Source organism: Macrobrachium rosenbergii, chromosome 32, assembly GCF_040412425.1.
Source record: "Macrobrachium rosenbergii isolate ZJJX-2024 chromosome 32, ASM4041242v1, whole genome shotgun sequence".
Taxonomy (NCBI): Eukaryota; Metazoa; Arthropoda; class Malacostraca; order Decapoda; family Palaemonidae; genus Macrobrachium; species Macrobrachium rosenbergii.
The window spans coordinates 5,203,520-5,226,624 of NC_089772.1; the positions used below are offsets into that span (position 1 = coordinate 5,203,520).

Consider the following 23,105-nt stretch of genomic DNA (forward strand, 5'->3'; position numbering starts at 1 on the left):
GGAGGAGGAGGAGGAGGAGGAGGAGGAGGAGGAGGAGGAGGAGGAGGAGGAGGAGGAGGAGGAGGAGGAGCCTTCTCCCTTCATCACTCTAAAATAGAGACTGGCACAGTAGAATGAGAAACATGGGTAAAAGTATCCAGTGATAGGGAGTTATCTACGCATGTGCTGTGAAACCATTCTTTCTGGAACTTTAGGTTTCAAGTACCTGATGCATCCCATTCAGTTCAAGGATATTTTCAATAAATGGGTCTGTAAGAATTTTATTTTAAGAACACAGTGCAGTACTCTTTGATTACAGGCCAACTGCACCCAAATACATCTATTCCATACAAAACAGGGAAAAATTTAAATAACAGTGATCTCAGAAAATGCATGGGTAGCACATGTGGTTAGTAAAGCCAGTTCACATTGCCAAAGCAAGAAGCAAGTCTAGTTGTCATTCCTTTCCGAAGATGAATTAGTGAAAATGTGGATGTGCAATACATTGGCATTTAAACTTATCCAACCTTTCAGTAATTTTTTTATGGAGATTCTAGTCATTGCAAAACATAATCATGTATTTAATTAAAGTACTGTACTTTTCATAAACACAGCTTACTGTAAAGAGTATTAAAATATCATTCCTTGGTCATAAAATCTTATACTTATAAAATTTTTGGCGAGTTCAGTAATCCCTTAAAAAATTTGTACTTTATACAAAAAACTTTCCTAGTCTGCTGCTTTAACAAGCGTTGAAGATGAACCAAAGATAACTATAGCAGCAACAAATTTATATCTTTAAATTTATATTTTGGTTAAAAATACTGTACTACAATCTGTTCTTTCTATTTCAATGCTTTTAATAAACTTTGAAATTTAGAAGTGGACAAATATTTACCTCATCACAAAAATACATTTATAATGCTTAAAAACTGAAATGCAACATTACACATTTTTTTCCATTCAGTAAAAAAAAGAAAATCACAAGTTTATTCAATATCCCAAAATCATATTAAAATTACTTTTTTATAAATAACCTTGTAAGGTTGACAGGTGTAATTTTAAAGGAATACTGCATCACCAAAAATCCATAAGATCAGAATTATTCAAGTTCTAAAAAAAATTCAGCGCATTAACCCAACCTACCTTATGTTGTCACTCATTTCTAAAGGCATGGAAGACTCCTCACCACCATCCAACTTGATGTGTTTAGAATCACTCGCTTGTGAAGAAAAATGATGTTTTGTCTTCATTGAGCCTCGACCGTCTGGCATAACCTTCAAAAGCAGTTGCTGGTGAATGACTTTGAAATTTGCACAAAATAAATAGTTATGGGAAAAATGTTCCATTACTTTGAGTTCTACAACGTTCTTTAGCTTACTTAATTACATAAAAATACGATCAATATAAGCCGCAGATTTTTTATGATCCCAGTTGAAGACTTCTCTTTACCAAAGTACAATCTATCAGACTCTAAACCTTCAAAATAATTCCCAACTGACTTACCTCCATGGGAGAAAACGTTCCATCACTGCCTCCACTGCAGCCTACTTTCTCAAATTCTTCTGTATCTGTTTCTGATTCATGGTGCTCTCTGTGAAAATGTAACAAAATAATCACAGATGGAAATCAGAACTAGTTGAGGGTATTGGTAACATCTGTACAATACAAATACAGTGCTAAACCCCCTCCCCAAAAGTTGGTTTTACTAAGGCTAAAAAAACTGAATATTGCTACTCAGGTCAACTTAAGTTTAAGTTTATACCTTAGTTTAACCAGACCACTGAGCTGATTAACAGCTCTCCTGGGGCTGGCCCGAAGGATTAGATTTATTTTATGCAAAAACCTCACCTATTTAATGTGGAGGGTCTTCTCTGTTGACTTCGAGTGTCATTTTCTCTATCGGGGGTGTGGCGAGGTGTAACGGAATTAGCTGTGGTGACAGCAGATGCATAAACATCACCACTGCCTTCTTTCACAAAAGTCCCACTACTGTAATATTATGGAACAAGCTTAATATCACAAAAATGTCAGTCAAAAAATCTATGGCAACTGCAATGAAGCTGAATGCCTTGACTACATCGCTGTCAACACTGTGGTCCTGTTACAAATTATAACCATCTGCTTAGGAAAATTTGCCCAATAACGGACTGATTACCACGAAAGGGAATACAGTTCAATGAATGAAAAAAATAAGCAAAATTTAAATTAAAAAAATAAGTTAAAAAGGCTACCAAAAACGGACTGATTACCACAAAAGGGAATGCAGTTCAATGAATAAAAATAATAAGCAAAATTTAAATAAAAAAAATATGTTAAAAAGGCTAACATTTAAAGTCCAGTGCAATTCCTATCATTAGACATACAGATACAGTATGCCAAAAATTAAAATACAGCAATTCAGACACTGTACCTCGGTGTATGCGAATTCGTTAGTTGAGATCTCAACGCTGCCTGAAGTAGTGGAGGAACTGCTATAACCTCTCCAACGACCAATAATGATGCCAACTCCGGCAATACAGCTCTTAACTGTTCAATATTTTCCCGTGTTAACTAAAAAGAGGGGAAAAATATTTATTCAAAACTCATACAGAAAACAATAATCAAAACAGCAACATCATTTTTTTAGATAAAAATACTGAACTTTTATAAAATTGTAGTACAGTTGAGGGCTGCCCTCCTGGTAAGTAACTGAATCCATTGAGTAACAAAGCTTTGCATATGGCTTACACAATACCCCGGAACCAACTCGCACAGCTTAGTGTGCAGTTACTCCACACTGAGTAAATAGCAGCCTGTTCTGACTGGTATTTTGTAATTATCATTCAATTTCAAATATCAGTTAACTTATCATTCAATTTCAGATATATATTTGCAAAATAAATTTGCTTTTTAAAAATACATTCAATAGAATACTGTACAATATAGCCTTGCAAAAACATAGCTGACTGCAATAGGTCTACCTACTTACGCTTACAAGATATTTAAAATTCACAAAACTTTTACTATTAAAATATAAGACCATAAACATCTTTGTTTTCTTTTTCAACCAAAGTTACGGCACAATTATAATGCGGCCACTCCCACCATCAGCTCTCTCTGGGGCAGTATTTTTTTTTACATTTATTTAATACAGTACTGTACTTAATACTGTAATGTTACATCCATATACTGTACTCTTCATTCTGTGTAGCCTAAGCGTGCATGCATAGACATATGCAATGTGTTAAAGTATGCATTTACTGCTCTCTCTCTCTCTCTCTCTCTCTCTCTCTCTCTCTCTCTCTCTCTCTCTCTATTATTTTATTCCAAGATTTGATAAAGTTAATATTCCTCATCTAAATGTGATTGATATAAGAATAAGTAAAGTGCACTGCACATTTACTCAATGTTTCAATCAATGATTTACAATTCCCTAAGTGCAAATAGCTTAAAACTGGTTTCAGATGATAAAAGGATTTCATATATTTTGTATGCCTTACAAAATAAATACCACATTTTTACAATATATATAAAATTAGCTTTTCTGAAAAAATGCAAGTCATAAACTAGAGTCCTCCTCTTTCAGGTGAAGCTCGCTATAGAAAAATGAATATTAGTAGTACGGTTCCATAAGCATCCATTTGTTTACCTATGCATGCACACTAGAACCACATTCTTTGAGTGCTTTGCTTTGTGCACCTAGATGCCTTCCACACAGTTAAAGGCTATTATAGCATATGATTAACTGGTTGATTTATAACTAGTTATTCCTACATACCTTTGGCAAATTATCATCAAATTTGTCAGGTGGCTGAGTTGCAAAATCTGGAGGGAGATCATCTAAGCCTGGGAAGAGGCTTGCAAGAAAATGAGACGAAAACTGTTGGAGAAATTTTCTTCTTGTTCCCACCTCCCTCTCCCACACTTCTAAACTTTCTGCGCTTAGAGCTGTTGCCCACTGAAAAAAAAGGTAAACACAAACTCTTACCACCACCTTACATCTTTTATGCCTCAGTGGTTCGATACAGAACTCCCACATGCGGTAGGTGTAATACATACACAGTACAGTAGTCGGCCCCTGTACTTGCAGTGGTCAGTTCCAATCCCTGGAGATGTACAGAACTGTAGGCAGTACTGAATTCTAGCTGTACTACTTCTTCAACCTGACATTGCTCCAATTTCAAAATATCACTAGAGGATATGACTTCAAGGTGCACGAAAACCACTTTACTGATACTGTGCTAATCATCTTTAAATGAAGTCACCAGTGCAAATGATAGATGGTTAGTGCATCAGAAGTCAATTATTAATCACAGTACTATAGCAAAATCTACGGGTTTACAGAAATTTCTTTAGGCTATCACAACATTCACTAAATAGTACCAATATCTTGAGATATTTTCTAAACTACATTACGATCTATTTAAAACAAAGAATGAAACTGTTAGGCCTGAGCCACACTACATATTTCATTCATGTAGTTTGTGAGTAATAATAAGTGAAACCTGGCCAATATTCAAATGGACATCGTGCTGCCTAAACCAGAATTCTACCTCAGAACTTTATGTTTAACATAATTTAATATGGCACACAATGTAGATCAGAAAACCATGAAAAAATTTAAGTGAAGCTGGTAAACAGCAAACAGGTGTGTAAACTACGAATTTAATTAAATAGTTAAAAGTTCTTAATTTCCTTTCCTGAAAATTTTCTAAGACTCTTGACAATAATGGAGTTGCCATCTTCATTCCTGTTCTTCATCAAGGGATAAAGTCATACTTCAATTAAAGACTTGAGTATTCTATTACCCAAAGGAAGCCATCATGCTCATATTGAGGATATACAGTAGATACCCACTACACAAAAGTGACTTCTCATTTTACTTAAGTACTGCTATGGGTACTGTACCCACTACACAAATGTGACTTTTTATTTTACTTAAACACTTGAACAACGACTCAGCTTAATATTAAACAACAAAACCATGCAACATCTAACTTGTGTACAAAACATATTCTAATTACTGAATATAACAATGATGATAACTATAACGCAATAAATGTTATGACGATATCTGATTAACCAAAACACAAAAGAGAAACTTAAACTTCATGCCTCTTTAATGGAAGCAATGTTCCTGGCATTTATAAATGTCTCAGTTAGTTTCAGGCCTCTTTAATCTAATTATGTTATTGCAACTCACCAAACACTCACCTCAACAAATGCCTGAGAGAAGTAATTACGTCTGGCTACTTCAGTAATAGCACTAACATAAACTCTTGGTGCCCTGTGAATCTGATCGACGACCTGAAGTAGCCCTGTTAATCTGCGCAGACTTTCGTGGTACATACTCAACTTATTATCTAACTCATAGAGCTTCTTTTCTATGTACATAATCCATCTGGAAAATCAAAAATATCAGTTGTAAAATTCTTAAGGTTTGTTATCAACAATCCTTGAAACACAACCCTAAACTTATGTCTAAATGTTTTCAAGTTTTTTAAAATAACTGCGCAGTTTAAAAAACAGTGGTACAGGTATTATAGGTTGTAAAATTTAGATCATAGGAAAAATTAATCAAAATATTGTATATTAAAGGACACAGGATACACATGAATACACAAATGAGAGAGAGGGGCTCACTTTAGTCTGTGATGAAGGTTTTCTGAGAGTTCTTCTTTGGCTTTAATACAACGTCTCTTAATGTCTTGTACCTGAAAACAAAATGCAAGAACTCTTCACTGTCAAATCCCATTCAATTGTCCACTGTTAACATCAGAAACATTCTTACTTTCTTGAAAGAAAGACAATTACAGTACTGCAATTTTTTCACAACATATCAATTGCAGTAGTATTCTAAAATATAAAAATACACACCCGCTGATGATTTTTGAGCATGTGCATAAGATTTTTCCTATGAGAAGTACATAAATCCGGAAATATGGACGGATCATTCACCTTGCCAGCACGATTCTGGTTTTGCAGTAAAGCCTGAAAAACAAAACAAAGTTACGAAAACATTCGTCTTCAGATATGCATGCTGAACTACTAAGTAATTTTCACACTTTGAGAACATTACACTCACACCTGCTTCATTCTGGTTACCAATTAAAACCTTCCTGCATCTGAATATGTTTTACCTGAGCAAAGTTACTCTGTTCCTGAACAAGTTTGTTTGCTTCATGCATGAGCTGTTCAAGGCCAAACAAACGTTCCTCTAGTCCTTTGATTTCCTTCATCTGCGGTCTGTCGACCTCACGACACACAGCAGCAACCTCAGCAGCTAACTGAGTCAAGATTGTGTCATTCATCTGGAAAATTGTATGAAAGTTAACCTGCATTCACAGATACAGTTTATTCAGCAAAACACTTGATATAATAAGGTTCAAAACCTTAAATGGGTAAAGCATAACAACAGATTAGACTTCATCTATCTAATTTTTCAATTGCAGTATTATGAAGATGGTCAGCACATACATTATATTCAGTCATATCCACATTTGTTATCAATAAATTTAAAGTACCATACATACAGTACAACCAGCTACTATAAAGTTTCATTAATGTCAGTCATTTATAAAATCTCTAACTGGCAATGAATAACACATTTCCCAAAGTGGGTATTATGAGTTTATGAGTATTACTATTAATATTATTATTACTATTATTATTATTTGAAGGGGGTTCATGTGGCTTTTCTTAGCAACATTCACTTCAGGGTGTGACATCCCTGTCTACACGAGTTAGGGTAGAAGAGACTCTTTAGCCTTGGCAGGCAACTCTTTTAGAAGGACACTCCAAAATCAAATCTGTGGGTAGAAGGGACCCTTTAGCCTTGGTAGGTAACCATTCTAAGAGTAGGTTCCAGTACTCTGAATTCAAACCTTGGCTTTGAGTTCCCATGCCTGAGGGTACAATCAGGAGTTTATCTTCTTTTTTGCTCAATTTCCTGTTATTTCGAAGAGTGGGTTGGACAGGCTGAGGAAAAAACAAAAGTTGCCTGGTGGATTATCAGGAAAGTGCCTTCATCTTTACCTAGTCTATTCCTACTGAACATTTTATTTCTAAATGCATCCTGATTCTCCTCCTCCCCCGTTGTTGTGGCAAACCTGGTAGATTTCATTTGCCTTACAAGGTGTGCCGGCCCCACCTTGTCAACCAGTTGCTTCCAGCACTTTTTTCAATGACATATGGAATTTTTGTAAATAATGTAAATACTGTTGTTGTTGATGGCATTGCTGTCTACTGTTCTGTTGATTTTTACAATGTTACTGTTGTTATGAGTCTATTTATTAGTCTTAATACTGAATTTTTTAAATTTTAATTCTTTTGGGAGACAATGCAGGGTACTTCACACAAACATTTGGGGCTTAAGGTCAAATTTTCTTGATCTCCAGAGTTCTACCCACAATTATGATCTGATGTTTTTACCTGAGACGCTTGTAAGTAGTAACAAGTCAAAGGTTGAGTTTTTAATCCCGGGGTTTGATGTCCCTGACTTTATTTATTGTCTTAACATCCCACATGCACAAGTTATTTGCAGAGACTGTAGTAATGCGAAGCACAGTGAGTGGCTAAATTCAAATTCCACATATCTACATGGCCGGTGTGCTCTTGAGTTCTGTGCATCTTCCAATTTTGTCCAGCTAACTGAGGAACCCACCCACATTTCTGGTAATAGATTGGACCTCATATTCACAGATGTTCCAGCTATTGTCAAGTCCAAGGTCTGTGAATATCTAGGCACTTCTGGTCACTGCACCATTGAGATGGACATATCAGTCAATCAGTATATTACTAATGCCACCACTGGAAAAATGGCCTGGCTAAAATCCAGAGCCAATTGGGATCGCGTTATTGAAGCGTGTCAGACAGTTAATATTTCAGATGCTACATTAGATCCTGATCCCAGGAAGTTAAATGAAATGCTGATGGCTATCTTAATAAGATCTATCCCTAGAAAGGTCATCAAATTTAGGACAAATGACCAGCCATGGTTTGATGATACATGTAGACGAGCCTACCATGACAAACGGACCAAATTCAATGCATGGAGACAAAATAATTCAAATGAAAATTATACCGACTTTGTTGAGTCTCGCCATGCTGCAAATAGAACCTAACATACAACTGAGAGAAGTTACAATAATTCCTTGAAGAGGAAACTTGAAGGAATTATTCAGCCTCATTTGTGGTGGACTAAATTGGCATCATCTATCTTTGGGTCAGGCTTGTCTTCCATTCCCACCACTACTAACAGATGATGGTAGACTGGTTACTGGTCCTAGGGAAAAGGCTGACCTGCTTCGTCAATCTTTTGAAGCTAAGCAATCAGTTGAGGATGCAGTTATGTACCTGCAATGCTCTTTTAGACTTGACTTGCTACTTGCAAGGGAACCCTGATAAGGGTTTTGAGTGCAGAGTAATCAAATAGATTTTAGTGTAGCTTTCGATTTACTAAATCACAAGGCACTTATTTATAAACTTCAGAATCTTGGGGTGGGAGGATATGTTTTAGGATTACTTCAAGATTTCCTGACAGGTAGGCAGTAGTGGGTTGCTGTGGCTGGGATCTTTAGTGAACCAAGGCCTATTTTGTCTGGAGTTCCACAGGGTAATGTTCTTGGTCTACTGTTATTTTTAGTGTATACAAATAATATGGTTGTTGGCCTCAAAAACAAGATTGTTCAGTTTGCTGATGAAGCAACATTTGTGGGTGTAGTAAAGTCTCCACTTACAAAAAATGAAGCTATCCTTAGCCTTTATTGGGAAATGGACTGGACCAGGGAATGGTGTAGTCAGTGAGGTATGAAGCTTTTGAGAAACATCTAATGAAATTTTCAGCAAATGCAACCCGAAGGTTAGGTATTGTTCGGAAGGCATCATATATTTATGACAGTGATAAAATCAATGCAACCTGTTTTAGGTTGTTTGTGCTTCCTTTACTAGAATACTGTTCTCTGGTGTGGATGTCTGCTTCTGCCAGAGATTTATCTCGTTTTAGATAGGGTAGTTTATGGTGGCAGGTTTCTGTTTCCTATTAGTAGCAGTTATGACTTGGACCATTGACGAATGGTCTCTTGCTTGTCACTTTTTCATAAGTTATATTTCAACAAAGATCTTTCACATTCACAACTGATCCCTGATCCCCCTGTTCCTGCCGAGAGCAACCAGATTGGCTGAACAGCAGTGCCAATATACAATAAATGTGCCTTGCTGTCAAATTTCTCAGTTCCAGAGGTCCTTACAGTAAATGTGACTTGCTGTCAAATTTCTCAGTTCCAGAGGTCCTTTATTCCTCACACCTTTCAATTGTGGAATAGCTTCCCAGAGTATGTCGTGCAACTGGAACTCCAGAAGTTCAAAAAGCGAAGATGCAATTCATTACTACCCTAATACTATTCTTGCACTTTAATACTTTTTATCTATTTATAAACTTATTATTTTTTCTTCTTTAATAAGTGGGATCTTTTCTTTGTGTATTTCCCTTTAATTCCTCTTACTTCTTCCTAATGAACATCATATTCTTTGGAAGCTTGAATTTCAAGTCAATGGCCCCTGCGGGTTTGTTCCATATGAATAGGTTTCATCTTCTGAATAATAATAGTAATAATTTAAGCATGTTCTGTTCAAAAGAATGGCACCATCAATGGAATTTATTTTATATAAAGTCGTTTCAACTCTTCTCGCTATTCTCTTTTCTTCAGGGCTAATATCTGCTAAGAGCTGGCCGATGTACATAATCTGGATAAGGAGAAAGGCAACAGTTCTGAAAAATTATAGTCACGTTTTATTCTGGTACATGCGGGTGGTGGTTAAACGTAGCATAGCATATCCTTGGAAATTCAGGAAATCCTGAAACTACGCAGAAATACCATGCCATGTTTAACCACCACCCGTGTGTACCAGAATAAACTGCGACTATAATTTTTCAGAACTATTGCCTTTCTCCTAATCTAGATTATGTACACTGGCCAGCTCTTAGCAGATATTAGCCCTGAAGAAAAGAAAATAGTAAGAATAATTGAAAAGACTTTATATAAAATAATTCCACTGATGCTGCCATTCCCTTTAACACATTATTATTATTATTAATTATTATTATTATTATTATTATTATTATTATTATTATTATTATTATTATTATTATTATTATTATTATTATTATTATTATTATCTGCAAAGTTACAACCATAGCTGGGAGAGCAATGGAGTGTAGAAATAAAAAAAACAACAAGAACATGAAAATTTTTTTTTTAAAATCTAAACACAAAAATAAAATGCTCATGTTTAGTTCTTATTATTATCATTACTGTATTGTAATATTTCTAGAAATCATTTCACTCCCTCCCATACTGTGTAGAACAACACAGTGCTAAATTCCTTACCTGTTGAAGACCTCTAAAGCTGAGTTGAGCAATCTCCGTAACATCATTCTGGGCATCTTTGGCACTGATCCACTCTAATAGACTCATATCATCATATTCTCTCTCCTCTGAAAATAAAGTACAGACACAATGAAATTGTAAAGCTGGAAATTTTGACTTTCATAGCAGTTTTCAAAGAAAATCCCAACATTTCTAAATAGTTCTTCATGAGAGGCTCACAGTCTTCAAGGTTTTTGAAGTTTGATTAACCTGCATCATTTCAATTTTCACAAAAAAAAAAAAAATCAATGTTAAAAGAATTTTTACCTTATACAGTACAGTACTTGTGTTGCCCAAAACTGAATGCAAACCATTCAATTGCAATATACAAAAATTCTTACTATTAGCCACACTTCTCAATTATTAACAGCCTTATCATTACAGTGAACCCCCAGTATTCGCGGGGGATGCGTCCCACACCCCCGCCCGCAGATAGCTAAAATCCGCGAATACTTAAAACCCCTCTGAAAACACTTAGAACTGCCCATTTTGATAGTTTAAACACAGAAAAACCCTGTAAAAATGCATATACCTGAGTATTTTAATAGTTTTATCACAAAAAGTGCATTTATTCATGAAAATTATATGAAAATACAGTAATTAGTGAATATTTCTCAGTGAAAAATACCGCGAATGGGCGAATTTTCCAAGAATAATGGCTAGATATGTTCCACAGAGAAACCCACGAATGCGTGAGTCCGCGAATCATGAGAATGCGAATACGGGGGTTTACTGTACCTACTCATAAACAGAAACTGTAGTTTGCTATTTCTTAAATTCTAACCTTTTTCCTCTGATCTTCCTTCAGCACCAGTCTCTGCATTCTCGTCTGCCTTTTCATCCACAACCTTCTCCTTATCTTTCCCAAGGAGAGCAGGGAGAACAGGAATACGAGAGAGAAGCTTCAAATCTTCCTCAAAACTAAAAATGAAACAAAATTTAAATTAATACAATGTAGCATTCTTTTATGAAACACGACAAATATTCTTTATTATCAAAGCAAATGTACATTTATGACTAAGAAAATTTTCTTGCAAAGCTAACAAGTTTCCAAGACAATTTCATTCATTTTATGACAACAGATGAGTACTGAACTGTGAACTTGAAAAAATCACAAATTGGAGAACAAATATATTTAAGAAATTCACATACAGTTTTGGAGCATTGTGTTCCCACTTCAGTGTAGAGACACTAAAATCCAACTACAATTCATCATGAGTGAAGTTAACAAAGAGAGAAAGAAAAAATAATATAATACAGTAATCCCTCTATTATTCGGATTGCCCTTATCCAACACTTGACATTATCTGACATGCCTAGACTAAGGCCACAAAGACATGATACAGTGTATATAAATTTCAAAAAATTTGAAAAAACTGCCCTCCGATGGTTCGCAATGCTGCGCAGCCTCACAAAAATGTCAGTAACACTGCTTACATTCAAACGCACTGAGAAATGGCTTTGGGGGTAGGGGAGGCCTCAAGAAGTTTCCAAGGAGGGGGAGCTGGATGGCTGGGCTCCATGGGAGAGGAAGGGCATTGTGGAGAGAGAATAATAACCAAGTTACATTTACATCAAAGCCTAAGCACAGTAACACACACACTCCTTTGCCTTTATATTTATATTTTATGCTACAGCATCTTTGTTTATATTTTTACTGTATTTTTCAACTTTTTATTTTTCCAAACCAAAAGATAAATGCAATCGTGGGCGTAGAGTACGTACATATGCATACACTCATTCAATGGCATTGGTGAACTTGCTACAGCCTGTTTGGTTTAGTATTGCCTATACAGTATATGAAATTTGCATTTAAATATATTTATGGTGATTAGAGATGAAATATCAAGTGATAAAATATTCTGTTGTGTACTGTTATGTGTGATAATCATACTTAAGAGTCAACTGAACTTGTAATGAAACACAGTTCAGTAAATCAAGCAAAGCAAACAAAAATGGTAACATGTACAAACACTGTATGCACTCACTCATTCGATGGTGTCGGTGAACTTTCTGGAGTTTGTTTAGTTTCGGGTTATGTTAACAATACAGTAATTTATATTTCATTCAAGGATATGTACATACTGAGAGAGAGAGAGAGAGAGAGAGAGAGAGAGAGAGAGAGAGAGAGAGAGAGAGAGAGAGAGAGAGAGAGAGAGAGAGCGCAACTGACGTAAGTTTACATCAAAGCCTAATGCAGTAGCACACACACTCATTCACTATTTTATTCATATTATATGCTACCGTATTCTCATTTGCATTTTTACTGTATTTTCTCATTTTCTTATTTTTACAAACCAAAAGATAAACACAATCAAGTGTATAGGGTATGTACATACACACGAGCATCCATTAATTCCTATAACTTCTTAGAAATGTTCTCAAAAAGAATTTGCTTTGAAGTTATCATCGAGAAATGCTACTAAAGGTGTAAACACAGGTGCTGTAATGTAATGCACAAACAATATGTATTACAAACTAAAAGAATTTCACAAAACCACTGTAGGTTGTGGGTAAACACAGGCTGGCTACCAGCCTACTGAGCTGTGTCGTTTAAGAGAGAAAAAAAGAAGGGGTTGCATTTTTTTTTGAAGTGTATTTATGCACTATATATTTTCTTACAAATCTAGGGGAAAAAGGTAGATAATTGCCTTTGGCAAAAAACTTTTCAGTTTAAAGTATGATGTTGTTGTCTATAAGCATAACTGAATGTTTACAGTTATGTGGTATTGACAAGGTTAGGTAAGGAAGGGTGCGGAGTTGCCCTTGAACATCCCTAGATTTTTTTACTCGCCATTATCCGGATTTCGGCATTATCTAACAGGCCCTCGGCTCTATTAACAATCGAATAGAATAGAATATGTAATTTAGGCCAAAGACCAAGTGCTGGGACCTACAAGGTCATTTAGGGCTGAAACAGAAATTAAGTGTAGCAAGGTTTGAAAGGCATAACAGAAGAAAAACCTCACAGTTGCACAATGAATCAATTGTTAGGAGAGGGTGAAAAATAAGATGGAAGAAAGAGAATATGAATCGAGGTAGTTAAATTAATGAAAGGGGTTGCAGCTAGGGGCTGAAGGGATGCTGCAAAGAACCTTATGTAATGCCTACAGTGCACCCCATGAGGTGCACTGATGGCACTAACCCCTATGGGGATTAATAACTGGAGGATTACTGTACATGACAAATATCAGATACACCTCTACTGTTAGGAGTGTTCTTTCCAAAAGGCCAAAATCTCTAAGTAACTCAGGTGTATATACCATTCCTTGCAAAGATTGTACCAAATAATACTGGGGTGAAAGTGGCAGAGAACGGGAGGTCATGTTAAAAGAACATACATATGACATATGGACCTATAATATGAAAAATGCTCTTTTTAATCACATAACCAATGAAAACCATAGAATAGATTGGGAGAATGAAAAATTGGTTTATAAGTGCAATGATCACTATAAATGCAGAACTGCTGAAGCTTCATTCTAAGGACACATGTGTAATTTCAATCTTGGGAATGGTCACTTTCATTTTAATAAAATTATTCAAATAGCAATTGGCATTTGTTACTCCCTTACTGATAGCTTTTATATATTTAACTACTTATGTGTGTATGGGTACTTCACATTGTGTACTGTTTTTCTTTTTATACATTAATCTTTCATCTTCATTTAATTTTTTTACCACATTTATGATTTATAAGTAATTTACGAAAAAGGCAACGAGTCACTGTTGTGACCCAAACACCTATTTTAACATTTTACACGTCGTTGTTTATTTTGGTGACTCATTATAACTAGTACCTAACTTAGATTATTTCTTGAATGTCCTGTTTAGTAGTGACGATACTTTCCATGAAATTAGCCTGCTTTATTAGTTACTCATATTTCACGTATTATATTATTTTTTCTTTCTCTCTTTGTTAACTTCACTCATAATGAATTGTGGTTGGGTTTTAGTGTCTCCACACTGAAGAGGGTGCATGATGCTCCAAAACTGTATGTGGATTTTTAAAAATATGTCTTCTAATTTGTGGTTTTCTTTTTATCACGTTAACCACTAAACAATATAATACCACCACAAACTGAAGTACAGCAATGTTGCTAGTGATACATGACTCATGACTGATCCACCTATCAAGTTTTTATGTACAATCTACAGCAACTGACATTACATTATACAGTACTGCAAATTAATCATGGTCCCTAGGAGGGGAATTCATTAGGAATGACCAACTTCAAACATATAACAAATACTAATTATTACACCAAATGCTATGCCAACAAGGCCACCAATCAAATGGCATGCTACCTGATCACAAAATTACAATCTATCAACTGTTTTCAATGCTGATATAAAACACTACTTTCACCTTTGAACGTGTATCTGTAAACAGGTTCCATTCTGGCTCATTGAGAGGTCTAACCTTTTCCTAATCACCCATAAGAACCACTCACCTCAACTCTTCAATAAACTCCATACATAAAAAAGAGCATGATCACTTAACTACCCAAGCCATTCAATAATCCTGGGTTTAAAGGAACTCCACTCTTCCTAATCACTCAAGAAACAGTTAAAAATACATGCTGAGTCTTCACACTGGAGTCTACTGCATACAGTTCACCTTTCTCAGCTGACTTAAGGCAGTATTGAAGGTTCCTTGCAGTGTTCTTCAAAGGTCAAATATGCATTGCTGTCAACTTTTATCTTTCACTGATTCACTCTGGTCTCTTTCCACCTTACTGAAGGTTCTTTGCAGTGTTCCTTAAAGGCCCAAGATGTATTGCTTCCACACTTTCATCGTTCATTGATCTGCTCTGGTCTCTCTCCACCTAACTGCCCAATGTCTCCAAACATTTTTCTAAAATTCTCCTGGTCAGCTCTACAGGAGTCTAGAAATGACTCATCTCAATGATTAATAACAACTTTAGAATACTGATAATAAAAAAAATAATAAGCAGTCAAAAAACTTTAAAATAATAGCAAAATAAAAGGCAACAAACTTCTACTTCAACCTTGGAAAGACATTACTCATCCAAACAAAATAAAGATGTCTTAAAGAAAGTATGCTGAGCAATTATGATGACATGAGTTTTGTCTGTAACAGGACTTGTTATTTATAGTGGATGAAAATCTAAAACAAGAAATCTGAGGAAGGACCAAAGATCTCGCCAGCGGATTCTTTCCTGAAACTTGGTATTGCTTGGTGCTTAACAGCTCCAGGGAAACTTGACTAAGACGGGTACTGAAAATCAATGGCTTGGACAAAAGTACATAGAAATCTGAGAAGGGAACCTCATGACTCTGACTATATCTTAAATACGGTATGTTGCTTCACAAATATATTTAACATTTATGTCTTTTAACTCCATTTGTGAGGCTTGGGTGAGGTCAAAACCCTTGAGCCAATTCTGGGCCCCGACTAACCATAGCTACAATATTCTCACAGCCAGACTTCCATGAATACCTCAAATTTTTCTGGAAGCAAATAAACAATTATTAACAGAATAAAACCATGTTTTCAGCATATTCTCTCTTAGGTCTCGGGGTTGAAAAAACTTCAAGCTGTCTTCTAAGATTTCTTAACTAGACCACTGAGTCAAGTCAGTTGTCCATTTCTATAAAATAGGAATAAGATATAGTGGTGGGAATAAGATACAGTCAAGGTGGAAAAGCTTGGTGGAAAAACAAATGGAGCAGATGAGAAGCAAAGACAGAAAGTAAAACACATGGGCACCGAACAGACACTGGAACATAATTAGTACTGATTAGTGTGCTTTGCCAGGCATGCTATCCCACTCATGGTAGGCATACAAAATCTCATAACAGTTTCTGTTCAATCCCCCCCAAGAGTTCCTATGTAACAAAAAAACCTATCAGAAGTTATGGTGTTCCAACAGTTTTTATTCCTACTAGTTACACCAAGAGATTCCTGATGGTATCTGGTTATGAGCAGATTCCCATAGCAATGTGACAGCTGCTGACTCTATCATTTGCAATCAATGTTTTCTGTTCTTGTACTAGAGATTATCACTGTACATCAAGAGTATCATTTGTGCTACCCTGGATAAGACTTGTGTTATCCATCCAAATAATAGAATCACTCCCCTCCAAATGCCCTCTCAGTCTTCAGTCTGACCTGGAAAACTGCAAGTCTCCTAACCTTGTGCATATCACGTAATTAGTAAACATTTAATCACCTTAGATGTAATTTTCCAAAGTGACTTGGACACTGACTGTAAAATAGCATGTGCCTGCAGTTCATCAAGTCCTTTTTATCTACTGTATGTATATCTTGTTCAGTACTTTACCATATTCTTTGTTTTTTCAATCCTGAAATACTTCCCTTTGTCAGACTTATTTGTCACTTTCCAGGTCAGTTAACTTTATTCACTTCTTGACCACTGAGCCAGACAATTAAACACTATAATAATAATCAATAGTCCTGTTCTAGATATTGGCTAACAGATTTAAAAATTTTAAAAAATACTTACTTCTCAAGAATTTCAACTTTCTCTTGTCTCCCTTTCAGGAATTCGTTGAAATTCTGTTCGAAGTTTTCAAACCTATTTTTAAAAGCAGAAACTATATCTTCTAAATTTGCAACAACAGCTGCCCATCCTGAAAAAGGATGGCAAAACATTATAAATTTTTCTTGATATTTAAAAACTGTAGAAGGCTGACTTCTTTCTTGCAATTTTTACAAAATACATAACATATCAATCATACAATTAAATCAAGTACTTTCAGCTGAACTACATTCTTAAAATTATATGTTAAGTTAAAACCTGAAGCAAAAAAGCATACAAAGGGACAATGATGGTGCTGAAAACAACATAATAATGTTACCTAAACAACAAAGCCCTCAGCATAATGTTACCTAAACAACAAAGCCCTCAGCAATCTTCAAAACAAAAAAAAAGTTACAACAAAGAAATATACCTTGTTGTTGTAAATGTTGGTCGTGAACCAACTGCTGACATATACGGGTTTGATCCCTGGAATGTTCATGGAACTGCTGTGCTAATTGTGATCTTGCCACGACAGTGTTGTAACTAGCTGGCATATTCAATGCTCCCTCTACCTGTTCCTGAGACAAAGATAATGTTACGTGTAAAAAAGACGGAAATTATACAGTTGTTAAGAACATTTACACTAACATTACCAACATAATATGGATTTACATTCCAGCATTACCTTGTAAGCTAATTGGATAGGCAGTAAACAAAAATACTTTACTTTTCCAATACCACTGTTACCAAAAGAAAAAATGTTGTGATATTGTCCAATAATAATAATACTGAAAAACAAAAGATAAATTAAAAAAATTATCTTACCTTAAGATCAGTATCAGAGCCAAAATCAATGCTTGGAGATGGAGGGTCCTGACCCTCTATTGTTGATTTGGAGAATAAAAAGATGGGATTTGTATCTGTACCAGCCGAATACTGGCAAACACGTAAGTCAGGATCTAGGGCCTCCCCACCTGAGATGAGCAAAACCTGTTTCTCTGGAGGTACCCTAGTGGCCCGATGAATGACATCCTTCAGCACTGCAACACTGTGCGAGACACATGAAAGTTAAAGGCAAATAGTTCACACTTCATAAATTTTGAAACTTCACAACAGAACAAACAATCAAATAATACCAGACTGAAGACATACTTAACCTTTGGTAACATTCGATTTATTTACTGTACAATGATTACTGTACTGCTCAACAAACTTGAATATACTGACACGGAGGTCAACAATGGTATGTCAAACAAATCAATTACTCAAAAATGAATCATTCACTTACTTTTCCAGTGCAAGATTCATATCGAAGGTCATCATGGTACCAGTGTCAACTAAAAATACATAAAGCATCTTGCCGGTTTTCCTTCTATCACGTCATAGCTGAAAAGAGAAAATTTTCAAGTACAACCAAAACAGTGGCCATGTAGTTGCATTGGTTATCATCTAGAGTGGAACTAATGTGTACCAAATGTAAAAGATGGCATTACGAGAGAGGCTCCAGACTAAATAGTATATATATACATGAAGTAGGATTTTTTATGCCTGAAATATTATATTAGAAGGGCAAACTGGGAGGAAAGTAGTTAGTCATGTTGCGGTATATACGCAGGTCTTTGAAGGCAGAACATTCCTTTTACCTTGGGGGCACTCTGAACTGTTAGGGAGGGATTGAAATGGCAATAACAATAAAATGAAATACAAAATTTTAAAAGTACAGTAACTTGTACTTTTGCTAACATACTGTACATACCCGAAGTTCTTTACATAGGATTGAGCTTGGAGTGTGAGCTGGAAACAGCTGTTCAAACTGACTGACAGGGTATGAAAATTAACTATTGAAAAGTAGGGGGAAGCCCCGCCCACTTGTCAATCTATATTCCACTTCGCCTTCAAGCCCAAGTGCCAGATGAGAGGAGTGACTGAACTGGGCAGTGAATGTAAAGAACTTCAGGTTTGTACATTAGCAAAAATACAAATTACTTTTAAATTTTTCTATTTTTTCCTACACATATACAAACATTTGTTCTTCACACAGGATATTTACCCATTAGAGGGAAGAACGAGTGAGCCTCGATGGCTCAGTCGGTTACAGCAGGAGCTTCGGATTAGAGAGGTCTGTGGCGCGGGTTCAAGAGCGGCTGATCAGAGAGGCAGACTCTACTTTGCTATCCGTGTAGACATCCCGGGATTATATATGTAATCAATCGGATAGGTTTGCTTAAAAAGCAAATGGATGTTACAGACTAAATACACACACAAAACAATGCCACTACAACACCTTCTAAAAACATAACAAACATCTTCGAACTCTCGCCATACCAGCGCAATAATTTTCGCTGCTGGGGAGAAAGGGCGGTCTGGTATGATACATGAAACATACGCACTTCGGGTCTAGCATGTCAAAGGGCACATCGAGACCACAATCAAAGCCAAATCAAAAGTCTTTCAAAAGAAGGCATCGTCATATACAAAAATGGGAATAAAAGCACGTTAAAAGAAAAAGAAGAAGAAGAGGGAAGAATCCGAGTACTCTATGAACTGACTGGTAGGTTTGCCCAACCCAGGGGTCTTGTCACCTACACAAAACAAAAGAATCTCTACCAGGAAATTCATATTCAAGTAGAAACTCTTCCCTAAGAAATTACTGGGTAAGTTACTTATAAAAACACTCTCCTTCAGAGTGGAAAGCAGTCTCTTGAGAGATGCCAGAATGGTTGTGTCCCCCCACCAACTCACAGACTCTCCGTCAAACAACTGGTGGCAGTCGGCAAACAGGAAACTACCCCCTTAGGGTTGGCAACAACAGGTGGAAATTAGACAGGTGGAAAGATGGTGCCGAAGAGCTCCTTCAGTGTCACCGACAGAGTACAGTATTACCACTCCAATGACACCAGGAAGAACTCCTCCTCCTCCTTCCTCAGGGTAAATTTCAACCATTGTTCAGACAGCTACTTTCAGCTCCCTGAACAAGAGCTGTCACGATTACATACATGCCTCCTGCATGAAACACAAAGGGTATGTCAATCAATTTGAACAGAGGCCAAGAACAAGGTTTTTCTATGCTAGGACACCACCTCATATTCAAAGGCTTCCTCTTTCCAAAGAAACCAGTCTTACATAAGTCATGAGTGTGACTTACAGTGTATTTATATTGCAAAACAAAGCCAAGGCTGAAAAAGCAAGCAAAAACAACGGAATGCTCAAGTCAGAACAACAGTTTATTTGAAAGAATGAACCATGAAGTTTGGAACAGAGAGTTAGGAAAGGTGTCTCACTTGATGGTGGCTGGAAACAAAATGGAGTGCAGATCGACAGGTGGGTGGGGCTTTCCCCACCTGTCAATACTTTTAACCTCATCAATAAGTCTGAACAGCCATTTCCAGCTTGCGCTTGAAGCTAAATTCTATGTAAAGAAAGGTTTGTATATTTGTAAGACAAATAAATTATTTACTGCAGTTTTTACTTTTCCAAGGCAAACTAAACAGAGCCTTTTATATAGAAGTCGCTGAACTTGGTAACAAGGTCGTTAACTGGTAGTTATAGGGGGTTAGTAGGCTCTGGTTGGTAGGCTATGCCTAAGAAAAATTAAAATTACTTCAAAAATTTATTTGCTCCATTGAAAATACAAACCCACATCTACAATTGCCACAGTTCTAGCTGCACTTGCAATTGGGGGATGCAATGACTTCAGTAACCTCCTACTCAGTCTGGTATTTGGAATGAAAGAAAAGTAGGGTCCTGGGCATGAATGAGACTAACTAGGGAGAGAACTCTCTCAGGTTACAGCTGGCACCCTAAGTCAGGTTAGGAAGGTACGATCTGGTTAGTTCAAGGCAGGGCACTTTACAAAAGATTAGGTTAAAGTTATTTTGGTTAGGGTCGTAGCCAGTGCCAGATCATGTGTCCAAATGAAAACTTGAGTCTCGCTCAACTGTATTCTTCCGCTGTGGTCAAGATTACAGAATGACAGGATAACATTCCAAAAATCGCAATTTCTGCAAGCCCTTGAAGTGTTACACGTTGGGTAACTAATAAGTTAATGAAGCATTCCTAATGGAAAGGAAAGTCAAAATTGATTGAAGCACCATCAACTATCACAAAAGCCCAATTTAAATTCTGAAATCAATTAAGAGACACTAGTAAAATTTTACCCAAAAGGCTCCAGGTACAAATTAGATTAATATATAGGCTATTTCCACAAAAGACCACTTCCAGTATGTCTTGCAGGGCACAATGTAGACAGTACTAAAGGTTCTTTCCCATATTTCCTCATCCCGGCTGCATTGGTTTCCACCAAATCACTTCCTCTATTCTATTTCAGTCTCTTTAACTTTACCACCCTTCAGTTTTAAATTCTCATTTATAAACAAATTCCATAATCAGGCTAAGTGGTCTCAGTAATTTTTTATAAATCCAATCACTAGCCTGAAACATGAACGAAGGCTACTCTAAGCTTATAAAATAAAAGAATTGGACAACAAAATCACTTTGCCAAACCTAAATAAACAAGAGCCTTACTGGCTATGGAAAAATAAAAAACATAACTGAAGATTTGAATGATTTTGAGGTTTATTTCCATACGCAAATATCCCCGGCAAAATATATGCTTAAAATTAATAAAATTAGCATTTACCTTCTCCATTTTACGGCAAAACTGTAATCAGTAAACACAGTTTTGCCGTATTAGCTATGGAAGGGGGTGCAGTATTCTGACAAGAATTTTATTAATTTTGTATACAGTATATCATTTGCAGAAGGTTATTCATTTCGTTGAAATAAACCTCAAAATCATTCAAATCACATCATAGTACAACAGAAAAACCTATATTTTATGTTGAAAGCAATTAATGTCCATAAGTGAAATAATACCTAAAAACATAACTGAAGAGAGTTATAACCTAGCATTTACTTACATTTACAAACTTGGCCTATGAACATGAGCCAAGACACTATAGGCTGTATCAGAGTTCCTCGTTGGACAGGTCGGTATAGTTCTTGGCTAGCACTCTGCTGGGCCAGCGTTCGAGTCTCCGGCCGGCCAATGAAGAATTAGAAGAACTTATTTCTGGCGATAGAAATTCATTTCTCGGTATAATGTGATTCGGATTCCACGATAGGCTGTAGGTCCCGTTGCTAGGTAACCAATTGGTTCTTAGCCACGTAAAATAAGTATAATCCTTTGGGCCAGACCTCTCTAGGAGAGCTGTTAATCAGCTCAGTGGTCTGGTAAAACTAAGGTAACTTGTTGTATATAAATTGTATCCAAAGAAGGCTAGAATATACAAAATTTTGCAGCCAACAGCACAACTTAGCATCCCACAACTGAGAAGCCCAACCCTAATCTTCTCAATATGAATGGAAAAACCCAAACCAGGCTAGACTGATTAGGAAAACTATTAGGCTACTAGCCTAACCTAGTGTTTGCCATCTGGGAATGAATGCAGAGTAAGGGGTCACAGCTACCAAGGGCTAGTAGCCTAGGTATTCATATGGAATATAACCTGACCAGATTTACCTTTACCTAACCTAACCTTGGATGCTATGTCCTAACCTGGCCTGGGGGGCTTGGCCCCCCTCTGGACTCCCAAAAGTAATTTGTGACCCCCTACTCTGCATACTACCCACTACCTCACGCTGTGGATTAACTTTGTATGAAGTAATATACGCCATGCTAAAAGTACCTAGGTTAATATGTCTAAACTCGTCAGCCTAGCCTAAGCATGTCTACCATAAACTAGCCTAGCCTTGGGGTAGACACTCGCCTACAGTGGTGACCCTAACTAAAAGAACTGATTTTGGCCCAATAATCCTAACTGTTAGCTAGGCTCCTGAACACAACAGTTAAAGAATTCTGGGCAGCGGTCAATCGATGTCCTTCGACCTGAACCATCGTGATCCTACACCTTAAGGAAGACCTTTATTTTGGTGTTGACCTTGTTTAAGTCAGTCGACATGACAAAAAAAATCTCTCTCATTTCCTTTATCTTCCCTCATTTCGCTGCAGTTCGATCACGCTTCACAAAGACATATGTGGATGAGGTAAATGTCAAGACTGAAATACAACTTACGGTAAGTTATTTGTGTGTTTTGACGTAATTCCTACTGCGCCTTTCTTTTCCTCCCTGTTGTTTTGTTTTCCATTAGTGAATTTGGTCGCTTATACGCCTAGTACGAAGTTGATCGGGGTGATTCACCACAAACA

The 23,105-nt window shown here is 36.5% G+C and overlaps 1 protein-coding gene across 1 annotated transcript in view; it reads right to left on the reverse strand.

Annotated features, from left to right (window-relative positions):
• The window catches only part of Atg17 (autophagy-related 17), a 148,897-nt gene that overhangs the window by 125,786 nt on the left and 6 nt on the right, over positions 1-23,105 (reverse strand). Inside the window, 16 exon segments of the mRNA XM_067132745.1 lie at positions 1,126-1,256; positions 1,486-1,573; positions 1,831-1,971; positions 2,393-2,532; positions 3,740-3,919; positions 5,176-5,362; positions 5,605-5,675; positions 5,839-5,952; positions 6,102-6,272; positions 10,350-10,456; positions 11,173-11,309; positions 16,880-17,006; positions 17,328-17,475; positions 17,723-17,945; positions 18,186-18,283; positions 22,972-23,105. The exon segment at positions 22,972-23,105 is cut by the window's right edge and continues 6 nt beyond it. Of these exon segments, the coding sequence (XP_066988846.1) occupies positions 1,126-1,256; positions 1,486-1,573; positions 1,831-1,971; positions 2,393-2,532; positions 3,740-3,919; positions 5,176-5,362; positions 5,605-5,675; positions 5,839-5,952; positions 6,102-6,272; positions 10,350-10,456; positions 11,173-11,309; positions 16,880-17,006; positions 17,328-17,475; positions 17,723-17,945; positions 18,186-18,253 (2,033 nt within the window). The 5' untranslated portion in view covers positions 18,254-18,283; positions 22,972-23,105.